This window comes from Apis laboriosa, unplaced genomic scaffold (genome assembly GCF_014066325.1).
Source record: "Apis laboriosa isolate Shangri-la unplaced genomic scaffold, ASM1406632v1 scaffold12_cov154, whole genome shotgun sequence".
NCBI lineage: Eukaryota > Metazoa > Arthropoda > Insecta > Hymenoptera > Apidae > Apis > Apis laboriosa.
The window spans coordinates 4,523,774-4,540,031 of NW_025221207.1; the positions used below are offsets into that span (position 1 = coordinate 4,523,774).

Sequence of the window (16,258 nt, forward strand, 5' to 3'; positions counted from 1 at the left end):
TATTTATATTCGATATTATAAATTTAAATTTTTAAAGATTAACAATAATAAAAAATTATTTAGTTCATGATAAAAAATATTTTAAGCTATTTTAATTAATTAATTATATTACATATAGAATATATTACATCTGAATTACTCACCATGAAGCATGTGATTTTGAGAATGATGATGATGATGTGATGATGGTGGTTTTCTTTCAGGTCTGATACGTTCCATCAATTTGCTTATACGATCATTGCCTCTTTCTTTTCTAACTAATGGTCCTGGACAATTTTCTTCTACTACACGAACACATTGACGATGAACACTTAGAGAACAATCTGTAATAAGAAGAAATAAGAATAAAGAAGAAATTTTTTAAATTCTATTCATGCCTATAATGTATATATTAAATTAATATTTTTTAATTTATGAATATAAAACTTTATTTACCACTACATAAGTATCCTTGAGGTCCAATTCCACCAATGATAAGTTGACAATGATTACAATAGGTAATAGTGAAGTATTGATGAGCTACAAAATGATGACCTCTGATTGATATTTTTCTTGTTTTTCCCGTAAGTAAACGCGCTTTGAGATTTGACTTATCTTTTGCGACAAAAGTAGGTACTCGGTCAAGTGATAGTGGTCGGACTTGAAAAATTTTTGTTAATATTGTTGCCAGACCAGCTGCTGTTGTAAATTGTCGCAAATCTACATGTTCTTTTTCAATATCTTCTCTGAAACATTATTTAAAAAGTAAGTAACATTGAAACTAATAAGTATAAAATAATATAAAGTAAATGAAAACATTATTGAAACACTAAAAATAATAAATAAAATTCTTTATAAATAAACTTACAAATAAGGCTCCATTTTAGGTAAGAGGTATGTTTCTATAATTTTTGTTTCTCGTGTCTTATCAGATGCACTTTCATCCAATTGAGCATCACTTGGACCAAATAATGTACCTAATCCAGCAGTTCTCTTTTGTTGAAAATCTGTTAATTGTTCATTTAATTCTTCTTTTGCACGTGTACGTGCTTTCCAAAAAATCTAACAAAAATGTAATATTTTATATATATATATATATATATATGTATTGTATTAAATAAATATCATGTATAATGAAATACATACTTTTCGTAAAATTTCTTCCTTATCAGATTCTTTCAAAAGAACATCATCTATTTCATGTGCTACATTTTCGTCTACATTATGCAGACGAAGAGGCTATATAAAAAATAGTTTCGAATTAAATATATATTGCTCATATAAAAAAATATTTATATTATATTTTTATCAAATTACTTACTGCACCAGGTACTAAAAAACTAGAATGAATTTCATATGCCCATTTCCTCATTTCTTTTGCATTACCTTCTTTGTACAGATCCGTTACTAAATAGAACAACTAAAATAATATAAATCATTTTAAATAAATTTATATGATGAAAATAAATATTTAGAAAAGCTCTTAATGTATGTATACAATATTTACCAGACTGGAGGGATCACTATTTGATAAAACATAATTAATAAATACAGCAAGATGTGCATGATGTCCCCATAATCGGGATAAAGATTTGAATGGACCATGATCTTCTAATTGCCCCTAAAATGCCAATTAATTATAATAAAGTAATCATAAACTACTATACTTGAAATCAAAAAGAAATATATATGAATATATAAATATAAGAAATATATGAACATAAAACTCACAACTTCTTGATCACTCATATCATCATCTTCCATTGACATGATTGGCTGCTGTAATGTTGGCAATCCAGGAATACTTTCATTTAATATTGTCTAAAACAGGAAAGCATATGGATAATTAATATAGATTATTTAAATATGTCATTTATGATAAAAATCTTACATCATTGATAGTAGAGCCAGAAGTATCATTTCCTGGACTAGCAACTGGATATGGTGGAGGTGGAGTTCCCGGAGGAGTGATATGAGGTAATTCATCTATGTCAATATCACTATGCCTTACATGCCTTGGAGGAGAAAGATCGTTCATTGATTCTGATGCTATTAAACGTCTACTAGCTTCTGATGGAGAAATAGTTGTGGTTCCCAGTTGTTCTGGACTGGATTTTGTTCGTTGGTGCTTATTAAGTGAATTTGAGGAACCCAAATTTGCACCCTGTGAAAGCTATAAGAAAATCAAATATATATTTATTAAATAATAGATGGAATTTTATCAACAGTAATAAATATAAAAAATGGAATAAATATTTAATTCATTATGCAAGAATAAACAATAAAATATACTACATAGATTTCATTACATACTTAATTTTACATATATAATATAAAAAAAATTGCTAAAAATACTGCAATCATAATAATTTAAATAAAACATATGCTTATTAAATAACATTATTAAACAAATATTTAAAGATACATACTACATGAACATTCATTTTTATAAAATCACAAACTATAATATTCAATACATATCGCAAACATATTTAAAAAACATTATTTAATGAATTACTTAAAATTATTCTAGCAACACTTTGGTAAATAAGCACAGCTTCTGAAATATAATATTTATCATGAATGAATGAATTTTTAATATAATTACACATAAAATAAAGATATTTGCAAATGAAGCATAATAAAGTATTAACGTAACATACATATAATATTTATTTATCATTTATTACAATTATCATTAAATATATTAAATGAAATAAGAAATTTGATAAAATTGATAAAACATCTTTAAATGTATAAGAATATAAAAAAAATAATTGTTCAATAAATGAATAAGAGTTATTTGTAGAAGTATACATTTCGCGATTATGTGATACTTCCATTTTACCATGCATTTATATAAATTATTTATTTAATGACTTAGCGATTAGACTACTTACAGAGTTAGGTATGCCATGACTGGTGGTTGAGGGCGTTAAATGAGTCAACAGTTGACGCTCCAGCTCCAACTGGGCTACGTGGTGCATATTTGTAGTAGGCGGAGGTCTGGGAGGCAATGGTGGCGGAGACAGGCTTTGCATGGACAAGGATTTACGAGATGGTAGAGGCGGTGGTACATCACCACTGCAACTACTCAAGGGTGAATAATAACCCGGGGAACACGAGGTGTTTGTTACCAACGAGCAAAGCTGTAAGACACAACAAAAGCTGGTTAGATAAAGTTAGCAAAAGCTTAAATACATCCCTATATGACTGCATTTGAAAATTTCAATCATAATACAAGCACATATTATATAAAAATTGTATTCATACAATTTAAAAAAGTACACATAACTTACAGAAGCAGAATATAGGTTTTTTCATTTTTTGTTGTTTAACTATATTTTTTTTTATATTGTAAACAATTAATATAAATCAAAAGTTATTGAATTAATTGATATTCAATTAAAAAACTTATATTCGTACTTTTATCATTATGCTTTTATTCATAAAAATAAATATTTCAATAATATCATGCTGAGCAACTATTAAATACACTGAACAGCATAAACTGTAATTGTCGAACATTGACATAAAAGCAAGGCACAATAAAATATATAAGGATATAAATGTTAATAAATATAGCATTAAAACTAATTCAAATATTCATGAATAAGATTATGAATAATAACATAATATTTATGATATAATATATGCATGAACAACTATAATTTACTGATATAAAATCGATGCAGGATATTAGTGCAATAAATAGAAATTTTCAAAATAATTTGAGCATATTATTAAAGCACGCTATAAAGGAAAAATATCATACCTGTTCATTGGTAGTTATTGCAGCTAGTTGTTCCTGCATGGTGCGCACCCTTCTTTCAGCACCCGCCAATTCTGTTTGTAGTGATACAACATTAACATTACCACTACCAGTGCTGGCTTTCGCAAGTTCACTACGAAGCTTATCAACGTAACTTTGTTCTTTCTCCAACATAAGCTGGAATGTATGAACGCGCTGAGTTTCCATTTGCCGCTTTTTCTCGTGCTAAAACAAGTAAAAAAATATATAAAATTAATATATTTATTTATAAAAATTTAAATTATTAAATGTATATTAAATTTATAATAAAACATTTATAATAAAAATTTACATTAATATTTACAATTAGCATTTTTTCTTTTTTTTTTTTCAATTATAGTTTTTCAAAAAAACTAAAAAAACGTAGATATATAGAAATATATATATAGAATAATATATATATAGAAATATATATATATATTATATATATAGAATATATATAGAAATATTATTTCTTTTAAAAATTAAATATTGAATATTAAATACACAAATAAAGAAAATAAGTATAATTAATACATTTCATATATACATAATAATGATATATTAAACTATTTATTATTATATATATCATATCATTTTAGATAATCAAATAGATGATAAAAAGTAAGAATTAATAAATTAAAAAAAAATATATTAAAAAATTTATTTTTTCAAAATACATTATTATACAGAGTAAAAAACTCTCATTTAAGTATTATATTATAAAAATATCAAAATATTATTTATAAATTAATGTATGAAAAGATTTTTCCTTCTTTTTATAAAAAATTTTAACTTACATCAACGGGTTGAGGTCCTGTGATACGTGCATTACACGGTGCGCCTGGAGCAGTCGACGCCCTATGTAAAGAAGTCGCTGGTTGCGAGGGTGATACCATTGTGGTGCCGGCTGATAAACTAACTGGTCTCTGATGTCCACCCGCAAGACCAACTTGTAACCCTGTGGCCGTCGTCGCCGCGCTGCTCGTTGCAACTGGCTTCTGCTGTACCGTCAGTACCACCTGCGTCGAAGCTGCAACAAGAGTTCAAGGACGATGATTAGTCACCTTTCGCATACCTTTGCCGGTCCTTCCCCCGCGTTTGACCCTCCACCTTTCTTTTAAGAGTTGCTCGAACGGTTACAACTTGTATTTTCTTTTAAGATTTAGTCTTCTCTCGATTTCTATACATGTTCTATCTCTGATCTATGCCTCTTAGAAATATTTTATACTTTTTGATTTTTAAGTTTTATATTATCTTAAAATTTAAAAAAAAATTAAATTTTTTTAATTAAATTAAAATCTTTTTATATATTTCTATGTATAATAAAAATTATATGTATATGTTTTTTCCTTTTTAATTATTTTTACGTATTCGATAAATGATGATTCGATTTGAAGAATATGAATTTTTACTGTACACTGTTGTATTAATACAATTAAGAAATTATAAAATTATAAAACAAATTTATCATCATCGTATTAAATTTTGATCATTTTTATAATTTAAATTTTTTATATAGAAATATATAGAAATATAATATAATAGAATATAAAAAATCAAATATCGATAACGAATTATTTATTTTAAACTACATATTTAAATATATATCGTGTGAAATTCCTTATTTGATCTCATCAAATAAAAAAAAAGAAAACATCAGACCATTCTCTCACTCAGATCACAATCACGAATAAAAGTACAAGTACTTTTAATAAAGTATAATTGTCATTCGAGTAGAATAATGTTTACATGCTATAGCTATACGATAATTGCAAATCTAGTTTCTCCTTACACTACCAATGACTCATTCCTACTGTTAGTTAAGACATATGACGTCATCTTCTTTTTCTAATTCTGGAAATCCATGTTTGTGCCAAAAAATTAATTAACCAAATTTTAAAGATGAATACGCAATTCGGATTTCGAAAACTGAAATGTATATCTTCCTCATATTTGCTTAAACGAGCACTCTGAAAATATGCAAAACTTCCCAAATATTTGTATTTTTGGAGAACAAGGAAATATAAATATTATTCGAGGAACACTGCGATTCCACACAATTCGTAACAGATACAATTTTGTATTTTTCTTTTATAAGAAATTATGAAAAATAATCGTTCGAAAAGAAATAAAATTCCAATGAACAATAATCTGTCTCTTAACGATAAAATTATATAATTGTGAACATGAAATATTTAAGCTGCAGCTGAAAATACCAGAATATGCTTTTGCACGAGCTTTCTTCCAAGCTTGCCTCAGGTCGTACGTGGTTCGCCTCTTCATATAGATACACAGATCGATGAGGACAAACACATCCGAATTGGTAATAATCAATTCGAATAAATTTTCGTATCAGAGATTCAAGGATTTAGAATTTCCTCGGCGACATATACCACAAGCATTGAGAGCTGTGTCGTACATGAAACTGCGTAAAACGATCGGTGACGACCGAGGCGATCCAAGGAACAGTAAAGACATTCGTACCGAGAAACTTGGCCCCAGGTGCGTGTATTAATATGAATGACGAGATTCTTATGTTTACACGCGCGTGTACGACTAATCTCCGATATATGACCAGGCCTCTCGTCATTTGACGATACATTGCAATAACATAGTAAATCCATTCTAATATTATCATTTTTTTTAGATTTTACAAGATTTCGATTAGACGAATTACTAAGAAATGGAGGTACTTCTATTGTTTTTAATTTTCCTATTGTAATACATACACGAGATCTCTTTTGTATTCATATTTCTTGGCAAAGCATATCTCTTTATATTAATTTTTGTTGTGTATATTATGCAATCATAATTAAGAATTAATAATTATTTAAATAAATTATTTAAAAGAAAAAAAATTTATGCATTTATTGTTCATATCCTGGACTTCAACTTTTTGATTGCAAAATTTGCAAAATTATAAACGATTATTTTTATAAAAACTTTTATTACAAATGAAAGAAATAATAAGACATAAGTAAATTTTATAATAAAATAATTTGTGAAAAATAGTTAAATAGCTAAATATTTAAAACATTTATAATTTAGAATAATGACTTTGGAAAATCCCGAACGAAGAATTGACTCAGCTGTAAATGACTGTGATTTAACGATCAGCTGCGAATCTTCTCGTATTCTGCATATGTACGCTTTTCCTCATAAAAACTTTTTTTATTTATTTTTACAAGATAAAATTTACTTTAGCAAGTAAGATGTTCTAACATGGTTCATATCTATTAAAACCTATTCCAGTAAAAGCTTATACCATCTTATTTCCTACATTATATTTCCTACATCCTTATTTTATACATTTGTTCTTAATATTTTCACATCGAAATTTTTTATTTTTATATATCTTTATATATCTATATATCTCACATATATAAATTATAATTTTAAAATATAATTTAGCATAGATATGAGATCTTTATTGTTTACACTTATTGAAAAATCTTTGTAAAACTATTAGAAATATATAGAACTTCGTAAAACTGATTTCAAATATTCATAAATCCAACAAAATCTGAATACAAATTTTTGTTATGAAGTAATTATAAATATAACAATTAGTACACTTTAAAAAATTATAAATTTAGATAAAAATATAATAAAATTATTTCAAAGAAAAGAAAAATTAGAACCTTAATCACTATAAAACTTTTTCTTACAAGAAACTAAATATTGTAATCTATAAAAACTTCAAAAATACTATTTTTATAAAAAAAATGTTTTTTTATTAAAGTTATATATTTAATTTATATAATTTATATATATATAATAAATGTTTATATTACAATTATATTACAATTTATATGTTTATTTAATATATACCCAATATATACCCAATATGATAAACATTTTACTATGAGAAAAATATGATTTTAATAATATATGTATATATATATATATATATATATATATATATATACACACATATTTTTCTCTTAAATTTTTTTATGAGTTTGCCATACATTCTATACATTTTGCTATACATTCTAATACTTTTTAATTAACGTTTAATAATGATAATTAAAGAATAAAAAAACATAGAATATAAAATCGAAACTATTTGCTTTTTAGATAAAGAAAATTATTTATTATTTTACTTCATCTCGAGAAATCAATCAAAACAAAAGACAAAAGAAAAGAGATAACGACTTAGAATAACTCTCTCATCTCGTATTCTCTATATACTTAAAATGTAACAAAATTTTATGAATTATAATATAATTTTAGTGCAATGAAAGAAATAATCATTGTGTTATACCTGAATTGTTAGAAGAAAGAAGATAACTCTATAAACGATCATCGCTATAAACTCACATGCTTACATCACTGAAAACATCATCATAGAAGCTACATTTATGTTGGTGTATCTAATATAAAACCATTGATAATCATTCAATCTTTATAAATGTATTTTTTTGCAAATATAACAAAGAAACAAAAATTCTACATTTTTTTTTTCCATTTTATAATGTATATAGTATATTAGTTATATGTTGTTATATTTATATATTTTTTTGATTTACCAGAAAAAAAAGAAAGATTAATCAATAAAATTTAAATATCATGCTTATTTAAACATCAACAATCTTTAATTACATATAGAATTTCTTTTCTTCTTTGAAAATTTCTTTTTTTAAGTTAGATACAATGATACAGCTTCAAATTAAATTGCATTGTCTAAATCGATCAGCTTTACGGCTCAATTTCGATAAAAGCTTTCCAGACGTGGACATTACTTCGACAATATTTGATTAAGCAATTTGTGCATGAAAAAATAAAAAAATTGTAAAGCAATATGATTCTATTTTTATTCGATTTCGCTTAATTCAAGAAATTTTTGTAAGAACTAAATGAATTATAATTTAATTATCAAATAATTATCAAAATATAATTTAATTCAATTAGAAAATCATTAATTTAAATAAAATACTAACTTAATAATTCATAATTAAAATGCTGTTAATGTAGTTTCATTAAATATACAATAGTTTGTTCAATTTACTAATTTTTGTTTCTTTCCATATTTAATTAATTTTTTAAATTTTTATTATTTTTATTATTTTTATTATTTTAATATATATTATTCATAAAATATTTTTATTATTATAACAAAAATATCTATTTTATTATTCTTTTTTATTTAATTACTTTATAAACTTTTTAATACATAACATTCTTAATTTATTTATTTTTATAAAATACAGGTTAATGGCCTATAGTATGCTAGATTGAATTACACCCTTTGCATCCCTTGTGATTATCAATGACACATAAGAGTAGTTTGCAAAGTATTAAGCATCCTATGTGTACATATATTATAAGCTTACTAGAGAGACTATGTGTACAAAAAAGCTCAATCGATAGGAAAATCCTGTCATGGAGAAAAAATTGCTTCCACTTTGTATTTATTAATATATGAAAGAATTATTATAAAAAAATTAGAATAAAAAATAATACGAATAAAATATTAAATAATAAAATTCTATAATTACATTGAATAGTAAATATTATCAATAAACTGAAATATTCAAAATTACTAAAAAGTAATCTTTATACAATGAAACTACATTTTTTTTATAAGAAAGAAAAAGGATACTTTTAAATATTTTAAAATTTACACAGCGTTCCATTCTATGTCGGTTTCTTTGTATAAGAATATTTATTCCGTCTCGTTGCCAAATAACATGTCTATATCTTGGAAATAAAAGAGAAAAGAACAAAAAAGAGGCCGTAGAAAAGAAAGAAAGTATGTAAACTTACACTTTATGAGCTGTACAACATCCGTATGCGTGGACTGCATTACATTCACGCCGTTAACCTGAAAATACCAATCATGGTTATAAATAGTGAAAATATAACGTGGCAAATATATGTTTTGTAAACGCGAATAATTTAAATTCATATGAGCTATATATATTTGATTATTTAAATTTAAAAATTACATTTATAATTTAAATTTAATCAATAATTTCATGGGGATTAAATTTAATCAATAATTTTATATATCTTATTATTACTTTATATCTTGGTATTACTTTACAATAATGTAAATTCGAAACAAACTCACCTTGATGATTTTATCGCCCGCGTGAAGGCCTGCTCTTGCGGCTGCACCACCTACAATATATTATTATTATATAATTCTTTTTTTAATAAATTAATAATGATAATAATTGTCGTTTTGTATAAAATTTAGTAACAAAAATATGTTGATTTATATTTATTAATAATTATTATAAATTATTATTATAAATTTTATTTTTAATACATCTAAAATATATATTTACTATGAGAAATAAGATTTATTATTATGAAAAAATATAGATCATAATCTGAATCACATTATAATTTTCAAAAATATAATAATATATAAAATATAAAAATATAATTTTGTTATTATTTAAATAAATATTAATGTAAATAAAATTGTTTTAAAATCTTATTAAAATTAAATGCAATATATTTAGTAATCAATGTGTTAAATATTTAAAAGTTACACAATGAAATGTTATAACTTTATATTATTTAGAACAATTAGTTATATTATTTAGAACAACTATTTTAAGTAGTAATAAATATATCATTATAAAATGTTATTCGAAGAAAAAAACTAAAAATTTTGAAATTTGATTATAAATTTATAAAAAATATTATGAACTTATAAAATGCAAAGTAAAAAAGTAGAAAATAAAATAAAATTTTTAAAATATAATAATAAAAAATATATATATATTCAACAGAAAAATATACATATGAAATCTAATTCTTATATAATTTATTAAAATTTTTATAAAAATATGAAAAATAAAAAATCATACAAATATAATCACATACTAATAGCTATATTAATTCCTTATAATTACAACTCAAAATATATAACAAAAATATATTTAATTTTGTGATTATTTATTAAAAAGCAGAATACATTTACACTTTTAATTTTTTAAAAGATTTAAATGCCTAGAATAATCAATTGATCTAATCAAGAGGATTTTCACATTTATCTCGATTAATGTATTATCACAATTTTATGTTATGTTTTATAGCAAAAAGAAAAGAGAAAGATGTTAAAACACTGTTAACACAATAACACACCTTCCTTCACAGATTGAACATAGACGGGATTATCACCGGAGACTTTCATCCCATATCCGGCCTCGTCTTTGTAGACGACGAGGGTGGCGACGGGTGCTGGTTCAACGGTTCCACCCCCGGCGGCGCCTCCGCCACCCCCGACGCTGCGTCGCAACGCCGCCGTTCCATTCATCCCTTCTTCGATCTCCGCCTGGCCTCCCCTCACCTCTGCCCCGGTTGCAACGCAATTGTATGACCTGCAAGCAAAACGAAATAACAATACGTTGAAATTCAAATAATTGTTAATCGATAGACAATTATTTTTCTTTTCTTTCTTTTTTTCTTTTTAATTTGAATATTCTTTTTAATCATTATGGAGAAAATAAAGCTTCTGCGCGAAAACAGAAAATATAGTTCTGACGAGAAACATCGATTTTATAGACCTTTATCAAGAGTCTTTTCGGAAATAATAATATAAGTTTTACAATTTTTTAAGAAATTTAATTAATTTTAAGAAAGTTTATCAAATAAAATCATCAAATAAACATAATATTTTAAAGATAGATCTCAAAGAATTATATGCTTCACCAAGAAACAAATCATGAGATGTTAAATATTTATAAGATGTAATTTAAAAAAGATAATTCAAATTAATAATAACTTAATTTGTAATTAGTTGAAAAATCAATATTGATTTAGAAGAATAATAAAAGATTTTTTAAATATTTAGAAAATTAAAAAGTTTTGAATTGATGAATAAATAAATTATCGAAATATAAAAAAAGATTAAAATGATTGTAAATTTTTAAATAAATTTTTTTAATATCGAAAATACAAAGAATATTCAACTTTTTTTCTAAAATCTATAATTTTCTCTTTGAACTTTTTTTTTGTTAATATTAATATTGTAATAGTTTATCGAATTATGAACTTTTAATTTTATTTTACTTGTAATATTATTTCAATGCAAAAATGATGGAATACGAAAATCATTTAATATATTAAGTATTATTGATGTTTATCTAATTAAACTATAATGTTATTTGATATACATAAATAAAATAAAATTTCTAAAAAAATTAGTAATAATGATAAAATATAATAAAAATTATTTTCGTTTTTGTTCTATATTTTTTTAAATGTATAACATTTTAATTTAATGAACGGATAATTTAAAAGATAAAAATGAATCTCAATTAAAACAACTGTTATGTTAAGAATAATTACTTTTTAACGAATGCAGGATGTTTGATCATTCACCGCGTATGAAGCTAATAAATAATTATGTCCCCCTTATCAAAGGAATTATGTCTGTCATTGCTATGTACTTTTACAAGCTTATAATCATATATAATTTACATTGGTATTTAATTATTATTTACTGTAATGTTTTTCATCAATATCTCGAATTTATAAATCACGTGACTTTTAATTATTTATTATTTATAAAAAAAAATTATTTATAAAACAAAAACAATCTTTTTCTTAAAAATTCTTATTAATTAAATAATACAATCAAAAAAAAAATCATTATTAATTCTTTAATATCAAGATTTTTTTTATATTTTAAATTTTAAAAGTATTAGAAATATATCTAAAAAGATAAGATTCAAAATTTTCATTAGACAAAAATTCGTATTTCTTATATAATAAATTATCTAAACTTGTATTAACTATTTTATATAAGTACGTATCATTGCAAAATATTCGAAATCTACATTTCGATAGCTATTCTAATTGTAAAATTATACTATATTTTAATTATAAAACCATACAACTATAAAAGCTTATCGAAACATTGATAAAACATGATTAAAAAAAGTTAACGATTTGCATTATGTATATCGTAATGCTACAAAAAAACCTTGATATTGAGATATTTATTGCACTCATATTTTTACAGATGAAATCCTAACATCCAAAATTTAATTGTCTTTTTTTCCTTTTTTTCCTTTCTTTTTAAAGAAAACATTTTTATATAAAAAATTATATTAAGATATATTCAATTCATTTATATTCAATTATATTTATATATATAACATAAGATCTAAATGCATATTTAATTCTTATCCCAGTAAAATATTTTAAGAATATATCCAATTGAAATTTATTCAGTGAACAAATGAAATAAATCATATAAAATATTTCAATTTTTACAGAAAACATTTTATTTTTTTAAATATGAAACGCATATAATTATTTAATTTCTTAAAAAATTCAATATGATATGTATATAAATTTGAAAATTGTTTAAAGTTTTTATATTTTATATTTTATATTATAAATTATATAATAGTTTTCATATAAGATAGTTGAGTATAAATTTTCAATTATATTCCATAAATTAGATATTTCTTATTTATATACATATATTATATATTTCTTATTATTATATAATTTCAACAAAATAATAAATATAAATGATCCAATAACAATTATTTTTATATTACTATTTATTAAATCAAATTTTTATTTTTTATTTCGTAATTGCAATAAAAATATAAATAAATCATAATAAAATTGATAAATTATATTACCATAAAAATTGTTTCAATTTTTTGTTAGAATTCAAATTTATATGTTAGAATTCAAAATTTTTTTTAGTTATACTTTAAAAAAAATTTTTTTTTATTCATAATATTTATGAATGAATAAATAATAATAGTATATGATATTTAAAATATTTAAAGATTATTTGATTAAAAATAACATTTTGTTAAATAAATAGTAAAACAAAAATTAAATGATAATTAATTCTATACAAATGTAGACTATGTTCATAGTTAATATACTTGCTGCTTAGTTTCATCAAGGACAGTTAATAAGTTATAATATGCAAATAGTAATAATAAACTATTTATCTATTTAAATTCAATTAATTTTATTTTAAAGTTACATATTTCATTTTTATACAAAAAAAATGAAAGCATAAAATAAAGATTTATTCTTTATTATTATTCTCTACTATGTTATTCTCTACATCTCGATTTATTTGTTTTAATAATGTTTATAACAATAATAATTACAATGAATAATTAATTTAATAATGCGAAAAATAAAAATAAAAATAAAATTATTTTCTTCTGCAGTAATACTCCGAATTAAATCAAAATTTCATGGAAAATTAATATAAAATTCTATGATTCTTTCATTAAACAATTTAATAAAAATAATAAAAATTAATAAAAAAAATAAAATGCGAAGAATAATATTTTAGAAATTATTCCGACGAAAATAAAAATAATATATTAATTTCATAAACGAAATAAAATTTTTACGAAACTTTACGAGATTGTTTTACTTTGTTTAAAGTCTACAGCCATTTTTATATCTCAAGAATATTTTAAAAGTATTTGTCGTAAGTAACAAATATGCCCATAAAAAAATTTAATTTTATTTAAAATTTATTTTAAAATATCATCATTTTATTGATTTAATATTTTGGAGATAATTTCAATATCACATTTGTGATTTACATACTTCGTGTCAGATGTGAACTGTGAATTATCTTACAGCAAATTTTGAACAAATCATATACAATAATATTAACATTTTAATCAATTTTTTTTAATTTGTTAATGTATTTTTTGTTAATATATTTAAAATGATATTAATATTATTGATTTATTACATTTTTCTTTTAAAACAAAAATATTACAATTTTTAAATACGCACTTGAAATAATAGATTTTTAAACTTAAATAAATTTAAGTTATAGATTTATAAGTTATGAATATATTAGAAGTAATAAAACAATATTTAATTAAATATAATATTTTTTTTAAGATCATATGAATATTTAATATTAATATTTCTAATATACTACTATTCAATTTATTATAAATTTATTAATATATTTATTATAACTGTTACTTCTCAAGAAAATATTTCATCTAATCAATATTTCTATTAAATTATATATAATTTAAAATTGCACAAATAATTTTATTTAATATAAATTGTATACTTAATCAATAGTATTTTAAAATTTCTCTCATTTTTTTCAAAAAACATTGAAAATAAGTAAAATTTTAGAGAAATCAGATTAAAATAAAATATCATTTCTTAACACGCTATGATTAAATTTCATTACCAATGTTACTGCCATGTTTAGTTTGCTTATTCTTGTGCCTAACTTACTATAAAACTTTTTTCATAAATATATTATAAACAATAAAATTTAAATGAATAATTTAATTATATTAAACTAATGTTAAAAGTTATGTATTTATTTTAATTACTCGTCGATAGTTATTAAGAAACATATATCTAGAAATTGTTCAATTCTAAGAAATTGTAAAACAATGACAGCGACTAAAATTCAAAGAATATGTCAGAGAAAAACTAAGAAACCATACATGACATCATGTTAATCGATATAACAGGTTAATAGGTCAATCGGTTCTTATACTTTGTAAGCATGAGGAAATAAAAAAAAGACAATCGAAAAAAAGAGAAAATACACGGATATAAGATTTCAAGAATGTCTCGTGAATAGGCGTACCGAAGATAGAGTAAATACATACCTTTCATTTAATCTATTTCGTAGTGAAACGAATCTTGTACAAAACACCAATAACGGATTAGAAGAATAACAAAGTGAAATATCACTTCACCTTGGCACTATATTTCACAGGAATAATACATATCACAATTGTCATAACAAAAGAACACATATGAATATGGCTGGTGACGGATAATTATTCTGTCTCTAGCACTTTCACGGTACATTTTGATGACTCCTGATAATGCATGATAAGAGAACTATTTGATAAAAAAAGAAAGACCACTTCTTTACTACTTGTACAAACATACACACACAATACGTGCATGAATACGAAGGCACTGATTTTTTTATAAAATACTTACACATTCGATAAAACGAAAATACACTACTAACAAGTGTCAGCCATCTTGTATTGGAGCGAAGCACAACCCAACGTCCCATAGTGCATCACGACAGCTGCAGAAACTCGTACCAAGTTTATAATGGTAAGATTTTAAAGAAGAAATGAAACACTTTTGATTGGTGAGCGATTTAAATAGATTGTTCCTATTGGTTAGATTATATTAGTGAATTTTCTTCCATATATGATTCTTTTGAAATATATTTAATGCAATTTTTAACCAATCATTTACTATTATTCTGAAATATTACTGAATATTTTACGTTATAATTTTTATAATAATGCATAAATAAAAATAAAAGTTAAATTTAAATAAGTGATAAAACTTCATGTAATTAAACTTTTTCAAATTAATAATATTAAATAAAATTATAGTCATATAAATTTAAAGATAATAATTTTAAAATGAAAGTATCTTTTCACAAAAAAAGTAAAATTTATTATTGCATATTTTCTATTTATTTATTTTTAAACACAAAATAAATTATGAATAAAA

General features: G+C 22.8%; 1 protein-coding gene across 7 annotated transcripts in view; it reads right to left on the minus strand.

The window, feature by feature from the left end:
• The window catches only part of LOC122720413 (rho guanine nucleotide exchange factor 11), a 37,203-nt gene extending 21,418 nt beyond the window's left edge, over nt 1–15,785 (minus strand). The window contains exons 1-16 of one of the 7 annotated variants that reach the window (XM_043947133.1): nt 15,725–15,767; nt 15,382–15,619; nt 10,877–11,112; nt 9,849–9,898; nt 9,542–9,599; nt 4,570–4,802; nt 3,755–3,976; nt 2,880–3,128; nt 1,871–2,152; nt 1,711–1,800; nt 1,487–1,600; nt 1,301–1,399; nt 1,126–1,218; nt 848–1,041; nt 436–725; nt 144–323 (exon numbers count right to left, since the gene is read on the minus strand). In XM_043947133.1, coding sequence (XP_043803068.1) covers nt 144–323; nt 436–725; nt 848–1,041; nt 1,126–1,218; nt 1,301–1,399; nt 1,487–1,600; nt 1,711–1,800; nt 1,871–2,152; nt 2,880–3,128; nt 3,755–3,976; nt 4,570–4,802; nt 9,542–9,599; nt 9,849–9,898; nt 10,877–11,048 — 2,326 coding nt within the window. In that variant the 5' untranslated portion in view covers nt 11,049–11,112; nt 15,382–15,619; nt 15,725–15,767. Of the gene's footprint in view, nt 1–143; nt 324–435; nt 726–847; nt 1,042–1,125; nt 1,219–1,300; nt 1,400–1,486; nt 1,601–1,710; nt 1,801–1,870; nt 2,153–2,879; nt 3,129–3,754; nt 3,977–4,569; nt 4,803–5,988; nt 6,190–9,541; nt 9,600–9,848; nt 9,899–10,876; nt 11,113–15,381 lie in introns of those variants that run through there. The other 6 variants (XR_006347765.1, XM_043947134.1, XM_043947132.1 and 3 more) reach the window with 6 other exon arrangements.
• Nucleotides 15,786–16,258: the final 473 nt, after the last annotated feature.